The sequence below is a fragment of the Typopeltis vanoorti genome, chromosome 12, assembly GCF_054136105.1.
Source record: "Typopeltis vanoorti isolate ZY-2024b chromosome 12, IOZ_Tvanoo_1.0, whole genome shotgun sequence".
NCBI lineage: Eukaryota > Metazoa > Arthropoda > Arachnida > Uropygi > Thelyphonidae > Typopeltis > Typopeltis vanoorti.
Genome location: NC_143560.1, coordinates 51615986 through 51630028, shown reverse-complemented (window position 1 = coordinate 51630028; position 14043 = coordinate 51615986). Strand labels below are relative to the sequence as shown.

Genomic DNA, 14043 nt, shown 5'->3' with positions numbered 1-14043 from the left:
TGTAGAGTAGGTGCCCTCCCTCGATGAGTCTTAGGACTCCCTGGAGGTGTCATGTAATAATAATAATAATACTTTCCTATATTTCAGCAACATTGCATTGCTATCATCAGGGATCACAAAAAACATTGATATGTGCATGCAGGTGACACCGAGCACATCAGGCTGAAGAAAGGCAACAGAAGTCTAGCCTACAATCCTAAACAATAAATCCTAGTGGGCTAAATTGGGTAGTCTTGGCTGCTGTGCTGACGATCATAGAATGTATGCTTCCCAAATTTGGGGGGCAGTCTCATACACCCAAATTTGTTAAGATTTTTGAAAGTTTTTCAGGGCTAAAACAATTTTGAGAAATAGCCTGCCATATTTATATTTCCTGCGGTGTAAGAGAGTGGCCTTCTTCCAGTGTATCCTTGCAGTTGTTGTCATGCTAAAATTTTAGCATGACAACAACTGCAAGGGACTTGGTATATTCCTTATAGGCCTAGGGAATGTGGCTGATCTTGGTGGAGAGCAGATAAGAGATACTAATTTCTTATGTGGTGTGTAAGTGGTTATAAGGTTGTATTTTCTTAGGATTTTTGTCAATTTTTTGATTGTGCCCTGGATATATGGAATGGTGATAGGTTTTGTGTTCTCTGCTCTGAAGGGGGGGGGGATATTTGCAGTTATAAGGTTTTAATATATTTTGGAGTATAGCTATACGAACGCTACATATAGTTTTCATATAGCTATAAGATATCATATGAAACTATACATTTAGTTTTCATATAGCTATAAGGTGTTGAACTATGTTTAGTTTTTGTCAGTTTTTCTTTGATTTTAGCACATGTTTATTATTATTATTATTTTGTGATGTCCCCCAAGGAGTCCAAAAACTCATTGAGTGGGGGGGGGGAGGTGTTCTGCTCAACAACTCTGTCTCCACTACTTAATCCACTAGCCATACCAAACCACCACTAGTATTTTTGTCTGTGAATTGCGTGTGTTCTGATGGCCAATTTGCCTGTATGTGGGATGAAAAAAACCCGAGTTTCCAGGGAAAAAAATATAAAGATTCCTCTGATCACAATAAGAATCAAAATTAGGCCTTTTCCAATGGTGTGATATACCGTCGTTCTTCCAATTGCACTACGGAGGCACTTGTTTCCAGGTAGGTGCAGCATAAGATATCAGTGGTAATATAGTATAGATTAGATTAGATATGGTCTTGGTGTGATGCAGGTAGTGTTCTTATCCTAAGTGAACTTTGAATTCAGGATGATAGTAGTTTGTAGCAAGATGGACTGTAAGAGTATCTCTGGAATCTTTGTTCTTCTAGGAGGTCCCATGTTAACAGCTCTCTGAGATATGTTGAGAATGGTATAATAAATAAAACATTGTTGGTGTTGAGTTTGTTACTAAGTATTCAACCACATGTAATGGATAAGTGGAAGATTTGATATTCTAAATGTTAAAATTGGTGAAATAGTAGAAGCAGGAAATGTGAGAGAGAAAGAGTACCCAAATGCAGCAAACATTGTCCTAAATGCGATGTAACAGCAGATACCCATTGAGATTACCATACACCTGTTCAACATAAAAAAAAGTCATAATTGCTAAGATAGGAAAAAGAACATAAGTGTTGCATGATAGAAATGAAGAAGGATGCATGGAGCACGATGCCTGGTTTATGTTATTTCCTGTAGATGGAAGGACAAGTATGGTGACAACAGTGTAAAGATATAGATCCATCATACTAGTCAAAACAGTGGTATAAATTAGGGACAGTAGAGTGATGGTCTGGGAAATTTTTACCTGGCACTCATTGCCCCTCTCGTGTTGAGAATACAAAGGCTGAATGGTGTGGATTACATGATCAGCATAATATTCGTATTCAGGTGACTGTTGATGTTGACTTTATACACACATTCAAAATTGCGAACAATTGTTGAATAATAACACAATAATGTAGGCATAATTACTGTAAAAGGAGAAAAGTTACAAAACAAAAATGTTCTAGGGTCTGGCTTAGTGAATAAAAAAGTTCTGGGGCTGAGCCATGGAGGGCCCCCCAGCTGAATTTAATTACTGCTTTCATCACATACAAACCACATATACAGGGTGTTCGGGATAAATTTGACATATTTATAATTAATTATATTTTTCCGTAAGTTACATGTATTAACACACACTTCTCTTCATTTAAAATGTTTGGACCCTTCTTCATTCATATACAAGATGTCAGAAAGGATGGATAGCTGGAACCCACCTGAATCATGGAAGAGAATAACTTGTATCATGATGATTCGTGCCCGCCATCAAAATAAGGATATTACGACTGCTGCCCAATGCTCCCTGAATACAGTAAAAACAATCAGGCATGAACTAGAGACTTGCAATGGTGACTACGAGGATGTAGCAAGAAGAAAGATCCCTAGCAGACGATCTGATTGCGTTCGTACAGCAGAATTCCTCGCAAATCTGCAGGAACAGGTGTCGAAGAACCCTGGCATTGGAATTCGGGCTTTGTTCGTGGAGTTGCTAACTGTAGTCAAGCCCTGGATAACAAGGGTAGCCAATGGTAGGCCGTATGTATGGCAGCAGGATTCGGCCCCTTGCCACACCTCTGGGAAAAGTCAAAAATGGTTGTCTGAAAATTTCTACGACTTCACCAGTCCAAATGTTTGGCCTCCAAACTCCCCAGACCTTAACCCCATGGATTATTTTGTATGGGGCGCAGTTGAAAAAGACACCAATCGCACTTCCAGTAATACAAAAGCCCAGTTAATGGATAAATTTAAAACAGTTTTTGCGGCCCTTCCCAGGGAGACTGTAGCATCAGCTTGTTCGAGGTTCCGAAGCAGAATTGAAGCTGTGATCGATGCTAATGGTGGTTATTTTGAGTAAATCTTGTTGATAGTATTGTAATTAACTCTGCCTGTAATGTTTTTTTGTCAATTCATTAAATTTAATAGATACAAAGAAGATTTTCTTTTTCCTTACGAAACTGTCAAATTTATCCCGAACACCCTGTATATAGCAGCACTCAATGTTTAGATGGTACTCCACAAGGCCTTAAACGGATACTTTATTTGATCACCTTGTATATATTATTATTATAATGTCTTATGTAGAGCACCATCCAGTGATCCAAATACTGCGAAGCTATGCAGGAATACGAGTACATTGTGCATCATGGAGAAACGATATCTGAGAAATTAAAGAGTAATTTCAAAATTCATCACCCTGAGGCATTGTAAACGCCAAATGCATGGAATCTGCATAGCACATAACTGCAGATGCCAAGAAGGTTTAATAAGACGGACAAGGGATTTTTTTCCCTTCGTTGTGGTTGTTAATACCTTTACAAGTTTACAACTTTGTTTATCATTGGACCATTCTTCTTTTAGGACATTCGTGTCAAGTTCTGTTACTGCAGAGAGGTATCGTGATATCTTAAACAATTCTGATGTGCCACAGCTACAGCAGCACCTCTGCATGGATTCAGTCAATTTCATGCCGGATGGGACCCCCCCCCCCTTCCACACGTCCATCGATCTGTACAGGAGGTTCATCAAGAACATTTCACGAACCCAGAGTGATCACCTGTGTGTTTCGTACTGTGGGACTCCCTACCTGGTCTGATCCCTGTGACTTCTGGCTCTGGCGATTTATCAGATAATCCTGATAACTTGTCAGCTCTGAAAGACAGCAGTAGCATGTGCACAATTAGTCCTGAGCAGCTGCTTTCTGCTTTTGAATAATCTGTGCAAGGATACAGTTTCTAGCATACCGGGAAGGGCAGCACATTGAACAGTACAGCTCGTAAATGTATAACGAAAGTGAATTAAAATTCATTTATGCTTGTCACCACACAATTATTAGATTTAGAGCTACTAAATCTACATTCGGTACATTATATAACGTCCCCTGGTAGCGATGTTTGGAACTACTTTTTTTTTTTTTCTTTTTTTTTTTTTTCAGATTTCGCTTCCGCAAGATTTACAATGTATTCCTGCAAAGTTTCACAGCCTTTGGATCACTGGGTGGCGCTCCACAAGGCCTTAAGCAGGGAACATTCTGAGCAATGCTTCCTACTTTGTGGCATTTCTACGGAACCGACCGTTGTCTCTTTCAGCAATACAATGCACTGCATCATAAGGCTGTTACTGTAACTGCGCATGCTTTGTGGAAAGAAAATTACCACACTTGCCTGCTTTCTACAGAGCCTCGATCTCAACTCTATTGAGATCAGGGTTCTATAATATAGAATAGAACATAATATAATCAAAAACTATCGGCTAACACCTTTTATTCTCTTATGGCGAATTGGATATTGGAGTTTTAGTAGATAGGAAGTTGAAGTTCAATGGCCATATAGCAAAGATTGGAAATAGAACTCAGAGAAAATTGCAATGCTGAAATGACTTTGACATGTAAAGATAAGGATATCGTTTTATCTCTACACGGCTTTGATAAGACCACTCTTGGACTTTTGTGTGCAGGTCTGGTTCTCCCTGTTTCCTTGGCGATTCTGATGCAATGGAAAGAGTTCAAAATGATATCAGGATTGTGGGATACTTTTTATGAACACAGTGAGAATTTCTAGACTGCTGATACTACAAACTGGATAAAGAGGGATGATATTATTGAGATTTACAAACTTGTGAAAAGGTCATACAGAATTTTAGTTAATGGAATTTTCCAAGGTGGGGAAGGATGAGAAGGCATCCTTGGAAGCTGATAACGAATGCTAGATCTAGAGTTTGATCTAGATTTTTCTCATAGAGAGGTACGAAACTGGAATGGATTGCCATTGGATGTTGTATATGCAAGTAATGTGAATGAATTCAAGAATAAGTTGGATAGCTGGTGCGTGTAGTATGTGGCTTCCCTGGATGAGTCCCTGACTCCCTGGAGGTATATCTTAATAATAATAATAATAATATGTATATAGTACACAGAATGTTTGGGAGGGTGGATATTTTCTCCTCTAAATGTTCTAAATCAATGTTGACTATAGTCGATTTCTTCTATTTGGTTATGAAGTTTGCCATTTTTCAGCTAAAATATCCAGAATTCATATGGAACTTAAAAAGAACCATCATATCTAATGGGAATTTAGAAGAAAGAAGTTCGAAGTTGTCATTAAGAGGAATATTAATGAGGAGTGAGTTGATGTTAAACATGCTATTATATCATAAGATTCGAGGTTTAATTCTTGGCATGAAGATCATCTTTATTTTTTTAAATAAAATGATATAAATGATCAGTAAGAGGAGTCAAGCGGTTGAAAAGGAACTGTGTTGAGGCAGCAGTTAGTCTAAGTGTGTATCCAACTGCATAAATCTGAAACTCACTTAGTATGTTGACTCAATAGGAATCCTACATTTAAAATTTCTAAGTTGCTTTTCAAACTTAGAAATTCGGAATTATAAATTATGTATTAAGGCCTGTGTAGTTCAGTGGAAGTGGCGCTTGCATCTTCTGTGCTTAGTCGCTTGAAGTTTGACTTAGGGTCAAGTCTAGTCGCCGACTGGAGAAACGTTTTCTAAGCCTATCTTCGACCGGGTCCCGAGTTAGTCGATCTCTGGCACGGGCAAGCGAGTTTTTTCCCCAGAAACTAGTTTTTCGTCCCGTAAACTCAAGAAAATTGACCATAGTACCCACATTATTTTCAGACAGTAACATATCCTGCTAGAATTAAGTACCAAGGGATGGCAGCACTTGCTTGCTGCCATCTCTTACCGGTCTCTTCGTCAGTGGCCGCCTATAATTAGAGATTGAACTGCCCACTCAGTCTCCAAAAGCCACATAGGGCATAAAGTCCTCACCTACTCCTTATAAGGAAGTAAAAGGCATTAGATTATTTATTTATTTATATAGAAAATTGTATTGATAGGTCAGGAACTGACTGAAGAAAACGTCCCTGTAGTTGGCGACTAGAATCCAGCTTATGGTGGTGTCTCTTGAGGCAATCTAATACCAGTCCCAACAGACATAATTCTGTTTTGCCTAATTTTAGCAATGAAAGATTGTACTTGAAATAACTCTAAATTTTCATTTAATCCTAAATTTGCAAATATATTATAATTTTGAATCGTCTGCCAATGAATCGACCCAATTATGACAGTTAGGATCTCTTTTGAAATTTGATATGTATTAACAATACCAAATTTCATATAACTAGTAGCGAATTATTACTATCAGTTCGAATAATTTTACTAAATTTTGCTAATAGAAATGTGCCATTCGAGACAGGAATGAACGAGCTTTTCTTCTAGTATAAATCCTACTCTATGAAATTCTATCCAGCCAAAGTGAAATTACTGCACTTTATAATTTCGAAATTTCTGTCCCTTTGTACGCATTTAAGTCGTCTAATTGAAGCAAAAATCGGAATGGCTTTACTAAGTTTTGTGGGGATAATAATAATAATCAGCTAACACCTTTTATTCCCTTATAGGGAGTAGGCAAGGCCTTTTAACCCTATCTAGCTTTTGGAAACTGAGTGGGAAGTTCAATCTCTACTGGTAGCCAATCAGAGATAGCTAGCCCATGACTTCGCTAAGTTAGATAGGGTAAACGGCCCCGCCTACTCCCTATACGGGAACAACATAGGCGTTAGCTGATTTAGCTGATGACCTTCACTAATTATAGGCGGCAGCCAATGAAGAGATTGGCAAGCAAGTGCTGCCACCTCAGACAGTAATTTCAGACCATTACTTCAGAAAGTAACAAAATGTGTTACTGTTTTAAATAATATGGGTTCTATTGTCGATTTTTCCTGAGTAGGGTTTCATAATACCAAATTTCAAGAAAAATCTACAGTCCAGAAACAACTTGTGTGTGGATGGATAAACAAACAAATTTTATACTGAGATTTTGAGTCTTATCAGCTTTTTTTTAAACTGTTATAGTCTTGTCAACTATTTTAAAACTGTTATAGTCTTGTCAACTATTTTAAAACTGTTATGGCCTTCTTGTTTTCACATTTCGGAAGCAAATTCAACAGTACATAATAAACATTTAGAAATAGATATAACTGGCCTGTGTAGGTCAGTGGAAATAGAAAAAGAGAGTAATACCATTGCACCTAATAAATTGATGTCATTTTTACCCAAGCTATCCGAAGGGAGGCAGAAGAAATTGTTTCCCCCATTACGATCGTAGAATGCAAGAATACAACAAAGCATCTCTCGAAAGAGAGATGCTTTGTTGTATTCTTGCATTCTACGATATATGTCTAACTAGTGAATTTCATAACAGATGCTTGAAAAGTTTGAAAACTTATTTATGAGAATGATTAATGAAATGTTAGAAACACAGATAAAACCAGAAAATTTTAACACTGGATACATAACCTTAATACCAAAAGTTAAAAAAAAAATCAGGCGAGGCCTTTTTTTAATGCTATTTAACTTTTGGAGACTGAGTGGGCAGTTCAATTTCCACTGGTAGCCAATCAGAGATAGCTGGCCCAAGGCTATCACTGATGAATCGGCACGCAGTAAAGAAGGCGGCTAGTAAGTGCCACCATTTGGTGGTCCCTAACCCTAACACAATATTTTTAATGTCTGAAAATAGTGTGGGTTCGACGGCCGATTTTCTTGAGTTTACGGGACGAGAATTCCGAGTTTCTAACTCTGTCGACTAACTCTGGAACCGGTCGAGAAAAGGCTTAGAAAAAGTTCCTCCAGTCGGTGACTAGATTCGAACGCCTTTCGTCGTGCGGCCAAGCGTTGTAGAGTGCAAACGCCATTTCTACTGAGCTACACAGGATTATGATCTAGAAAAACTGAAGGACATAAAAATGTAGAAGGATAACATTGTCTTACTTCTTCACGGTATTTTTCAGGACCACAAGACAAGAAAGTTGGGTGTTAATTTCCGAATTTTCCAACTCAACATCAAAGGAGTCAGTTTTGCTAAAAGTGAAAATGATATAAACACACACACACACACACACACACACACACACACACACACACACACACACACACACACACACACACACACACACACACACACACACACACACACACACACACACACAGAAAATGAACAATTAAAATCTAGAGGAAGAATTTCAGGTATGACATTCTAGGAGCTACATATCACCAAATTCATGGCTGTGTAATTTACGTACGCAATAATATAGAATTCTCACTTAATATCAGCACATATTAATCAGAATATACACACTATCAAAGCGAGAATTGTAGATCTAACAGCGGTGGCGGATTAAGGATAATTGGGGCCCCTAGGCAAATTATATTTGTCCCCCCCCAAAAAAAAATAATAATAAAAAATTTAAAAAAATATAAAAGTTAGGTGGCAAATAAATGAAATTTTGTACTTTTGAATTTTGTGAAGTTGTGGATTTTCTGCCTGTTAAAGGGTTAAAGGATGATAAATAATAAAACTTTTTATTAATTTTTTAGTGTTTTATCAGTTTTTTTACAATTTTACAAAGTTTTGTTTACTTGCACTACACTCAAATAATGAAAACACGAAAAGTCACACTAAAAAGTTATTTTTGAAACAAACACCTCACTCTTACACGATTACAGGATTCAATAACAAATGAAGTTAAGGAGCAACCAGGCAAAACTTCCTATCTTGGCAATGCAATCAGTTTTTGTGACCTCGAAGCTATCAACAGCGCCGTGCACCGGCATTGGTAATGCAGTTTAATTTAAAGCGTAGATAGCTCGCGCTGTTCAAAATACAAAATATGAAGTGGAAATATAGAGTTGTCAACTAGCGCCAACATTGGTATTGCGGCATTATTTAAAGCGTAGATAGTGCGCGCTGTTCAAAATACGTATTAAAACGTAATAATTGTTTTGAAAAAATTTCGCATAAAATTATTATTATTATTATTATTATTATTATTATTATTCCTGATACCTCCAAGGAGTCCGAAGACTCATCGCAGGAGGACACCTACAACTGTCTCAACCACTACACCAAACCTCTACTACGAATCATCTCCATCAACGCCATCTACCGTCCACCTCCACCACAACTAGTATTTTTTTGTCTGTAAATTGCGTGTGTTCTGAAGGGCCAATGTGTCTGTATGCAGGATGAAAAATCCGAGTTTCCGGGAGAAAAACCCTGCTACCTCCGTATGAGATCGGCTAACTCACCTTCGATTGAAATCGTCCAGATAAAGATTCCTCCCGTCGCGACGAGTATCGAACTTAGGCCTATTCCAATCGAAGGGTGCAATGTACCGTCGGTCTTCCAATTGCGCTACGGAGGCCAATAATCAAGATTTTTATGATATTTACTGAAAACATTAATCTATTTTAAAACACTATAGGAAAATGGCTTGGCTTGGGCCCCCAAAACTTGAGGCCCGTAGGCATGTGCCTCATTGCCTTAATAGATAATCCGCCACTGTCTAACAGTGGTTAACATATATTAATCTCCCCTGGTAGAATGGCCGCCTGAAGTAATTTCCACATTTCCACATCCTACTATCTACATTGGTGATTTTAACAGTCATCACACCCTGTGGAATTACAATAATAATGATGGAAATGGTGAAGCATTAACAAACCTGGGCTGAGGGGAAACAGTCTGAGCTTAATATTCGATGCAAAGGAAAAAGGAACCTTTAAGGCTGCAGCACGGAATAGGGAATACAACCCAGACCTCTGATTTGTTACCAAAAAATTTACAAAATCAGCCGCTAAAGACGACAAGACGAGTCCTTGAAGATTTTCCGCATAGCCAACATCACCCAGTATTGGTAGAAATAGGAATACAAATACCAATAATACGGTCCATCCCACGACCAAGATGGAAATTTAGGAAAGCAAACTGGCAGGATTTTTTACAAGAACTGGATAAAGTAGTGAGAAAGATACCACATATAGATAACAACATAAATACCAAATCACGAGTAATATATTCGAAGTTTTCTGGATCGACTCTCCTTACCCCAGGACTGAGAACAAAGAAAAGGTGAGATCATTCTTAGCCCAGTTTTAAACAACGTATTCTGACTTCCAATAAGTCCATTCTACGAAACCTTTTTCTTTTAAATGCATCATGCATGTTTGCGGACCAAAATATGGGCTGTAGCAAAAGCATACCATTGGATAGTCCTACAATCTGTCATTATTGTAAAAGAACCAGAAACACTTTACCACATGATGATTTTTTGTAGAAAATAGTGGAAGAAATCTGGAGTATTGTGAAACAATGGATGCCAAAGATGCAATAATAAATGAAAATGTGCTATTTTGGCTAAATGAGGAAAAGCTAAGTTGGGTACAAAAAATCACATGCATGAAAATATATTGAATGAAATAATACATTGTGTCCATCTAATTGGGGACTATCTTGCGTTACTTATGGCAGCAGTTTATCACTAATGAGAATAAATAAAGGAAAAACATTTGGGAAAAAAATTATCAGATCTCCATGGAGTCAAGAGATCATTGCGAGAGGTCCCACTATTACACACACACAATTCATCATACCGGTCTTAAATATGCATCCCATTCCATGCTAAGCCATCCGCCGATATTGACACCGAGACATCATAAAAATTCAGATTGCTATACACAGTAAGATCACTTTAAATGGTGTAACAAACAGCAATATATATTATTCTTACAGACATAGTCATTCTGTAAGAGTTTTGTGTTTTTTTCCTGCTGATACTTTACACACTGATATCTTCAATTCCGTTCAGGCCGTTCCAGTAACTTCACTACTGCTTACTCTGCTTCCCTTTAAATATAATGCGGTCTATTCTTTTTGAATATACCACAGCCAGCATAATATTTCATAATAGTTATTTACAATGCAACCAGCTTCAGGAAGTATACAAAATAAATTTAGGGCTTCATAAGTCTAAAACTGGGGTTAGTCCTTATCCATTCGTTATTAGAGTGAATACCTACCTGCAGGGTGCTGTATGTGGTATGTATTAAATTCCGTTAAATGCCAGCTTGTTTTCTTCATCCCTTGTAAAGTGCGGAGTCATTCTCCCATTTATGTAGATTCGATTCTCAAATAACCCCATTCAAGTAAAAATTAAAATGACCAGTTTTATTCTTATAGTGTTCATTGGGCCTCAGGATGCTTTCTTATGACTTATTTATCTCTCGAGCATAGTTTTAGTGCTCGCTAATTTTCACTTTCAAATAAAGAAAGTACTTTGCTTATTAAATAACGAAAATAAATTTTAATCTAGAAATAATCAATCACTTGTGTGTAGCTTAGCTCTCATGTTTTGCAGCATTCAGCTATAATTAAAGAACAAATATATATATATAGGGAAAATATTTATAAGGGTTTTTTATGACTGAAGGTGAGTTAGAAGATCTCATAAGCAGGTAGTAAGTTTCTTTTCTCGGAAACTTGGGATTTTCATCCTACATACAGGCAAATCGGCCAAAAGAACATACCCAGTCTACAGAAAAAATACTATTAGCGGTGTTGGAGGTAGTGATGTTGTGGATAGTCGGAGGTAGATTAGAGAGACAATGTGTGTTTTAGTGTTTCAGTGTGTGTGTGTGTGTGTGTGTGTGTAATGGAGCATAGTGCTTGCCCTCCCATGATGGGTCCTTGGATTTGTCACGTAATAAAAGCAATAGTATTAATACCTTTTAGAGAGAATTCGTCTGTATATAAGTATGTTCAGAGAACATACCCAGTCTAGAGAAAAAATACTATTAGCGGTGTTGGAGGTAGTGATGTTGTGGATAGTCGGAGGTAGATTAGAGAGACAATGTGTGTTTTAGTGCTTTAGTGTTTCAGTGTGTGTGTGTGTGTGTGTGTGTGTGTGTGTGTAATGGAGCATAGTGCTTGCCCTCCCGTGATGGGTCCTTGGATTTGTCACGTAATAATAGCAATAGTATTAATACCTGTTAGAGAGAATTCGTCTGTATATAAGTATGTTCATTTATTACATCAACCATTCAGTCCCGACAAAATCTGAAAAAAATCCTGTTTTGAATCTTTACTAAAATTTGTCAAGCAGTTTCCTTTTATGTATCAACTTTTAATACTTAATTCAATAACTGTTCGGTTTAGTAATTTAAAATGAACAAATTTTAAATTGCCAACCTTTAGGTTGTAGTTCCTATTTTCCGGTGAATAAAAGGTGTTAATGGAATAAAAATATTAACGACTTTTTATTTTTAGTTTATTTACGAAAGTTATAGTTATAGAATTATATACTGTGGTGTGTTACTAATCTCAAAGACAGGTTTTCTTAAACTTTTTGAATCCTGCATAAAAAAAAAATAATAAAAATCTTTTTATGTAGAACTCGCATGAAATTTTTCACAAAAAATTATCGGAAAAGAATTATATTACAAATAACAGAGTAACATTGTTCTGGAAATACGAGTGCATCAGTTTAATAATAATTTATTTATTTATTTTTTATTGATCTGTTAAAATATTTACATGTACAAAACATCTTGAGTGACATTGCAACTTATAGTTTTACAGAATTCAGCACAAAGTGCTACATTTTCTACATTGGATTTCAATTTTTTTTAAACATAATAATAATAATAATAATAATAATAATAATAATAAAAAGTAGTATTTCTCCCCATTTATTGAAGATTTTTTTTTCAGAAACGACATCTAATGCAAGTTATAAATATCTATATGTTCTGAGAAATTCCTAGAATTTTTTTTTTTTGCCGAATCCTAGCGTTCAACGGAACACATCTAAGAAACACTGCAATTAGACATTTAAAATTCATATGAGTGCCTGCAGTTATATTAACAATGATGCATCTCGCCAAGAATTATTATTATTATTATTATTATTACTGTAGAGTCCGAAGATTCATTGCGGAAGATTCAACTATCCATACAATCCATCATACCTCTCCTTGAACCCCATTAATAGACAAAGCACTCACAACTAACTCTGGCAACCCATTCCACTCATTCACAACTCTCCAAGCAAAAAGTCCAGTCCTCACAACACTAGTAACCACATCTTTATTCAACTTCCAGGGATGACCTCTTGTTCTGGCCTCTCTAGCCAAGTACTGAAACAATTCCACTGTATCGATCCAATAAACCCTTTAAGTGACTTAAATGTTTCTCTCGTATCCCCTTTTCCCACTTATCAACCAACTGGATTATTCCACTGGATTATTATTCTGTGAGATAATGACTAGATTTATCAAAAAATAATAGCATTAGCAGCAACTGTTATAGAATTAGAGAAAATTCATCATGTTATAAATAGATCAGTTGCGGGTAGTTAGCATAGTGGGCAATGTTGTCTGTAAGTTGTATATCTGCATTCCAGACTTGCTGAGTTTATGAAGTGCTTAGGTCATAATGCTTTCCCTGAGAAGCTCAAAATGCAAATTGCGCCTTTTATGAATTCCTAGATAATTTCTAAGCTTGTTTTTTGTCTGAGTGGATAGGTGCTCTCCATCCAAGCGTCTGTAGTTCGAATCTCACTAAGTATGTAAGTCTTTAGGTGATAGATAATTTCTTCACCTGGTGTAATACCCTCACTTTGTTTACTGGAGGCCTGCAGTGGCTTCAAAACACCACGCCTGGCCTCTATAGCAGGGCTCTTGGATTATCCTCAAACTATCCACGATGCTAAATGTACGATACGTTAACTTTCGTGCGTGAGATTCATATTTAAAAAAAAAAAATCATAAAATACAATGAATACATTTTTTTCCCCTAAGCTATTATTCCATATAAGAGAAAAAAGAAAATGTTACAGAGAAACCAAAAGACAGCATCAAATATGTAGATCGATGTGAATTACAGAAATATTAAGCTATACGTGGGAGACTCGTGCTGTGCGTTTGCGAGGACTATTATTGAGTGTAATCATTTGAGACCTATACAACGGGTTTCAAATAACTGTGAACTCTCCGAAAGTGTAATTTTTAATTTGTTTGAATTCTTAAGAGTGGAAAGTATCGCAAATGGGGTATAATTAATATATCTTTGAATCTCGCTATTGTAAAATTCCACGGCTAACCGGCCTAACTTCATTCATAACTTGTCATGTTTATTCAGAGACAAATAATTCAGACAGCC

At 36.7% G+C, this 14043-nt stretch overlaps 1 protein-coding gene across 1 annotated transcript in view; it reads left to right on the top strand.

The window, feature by feature from the left end:
- The first annotated feature begins 11304 nt into the window (after nt 1-11304).
- The window catches only part of tilB (touch insensitive larva B), a 70864-nt gene continuing 68125 nt past the window's right edge, over nt 11305-14043 (top strand). The window contains exon 1 of the mRNA XM_090401891.1: nt 11305-11314. Within this exon, the coding sequence (XP_090258017.1) occupies nt 11305-11314 (10 nt within the window). The remainder of the gene's footprint in view (nt 11315-14043) is intronic.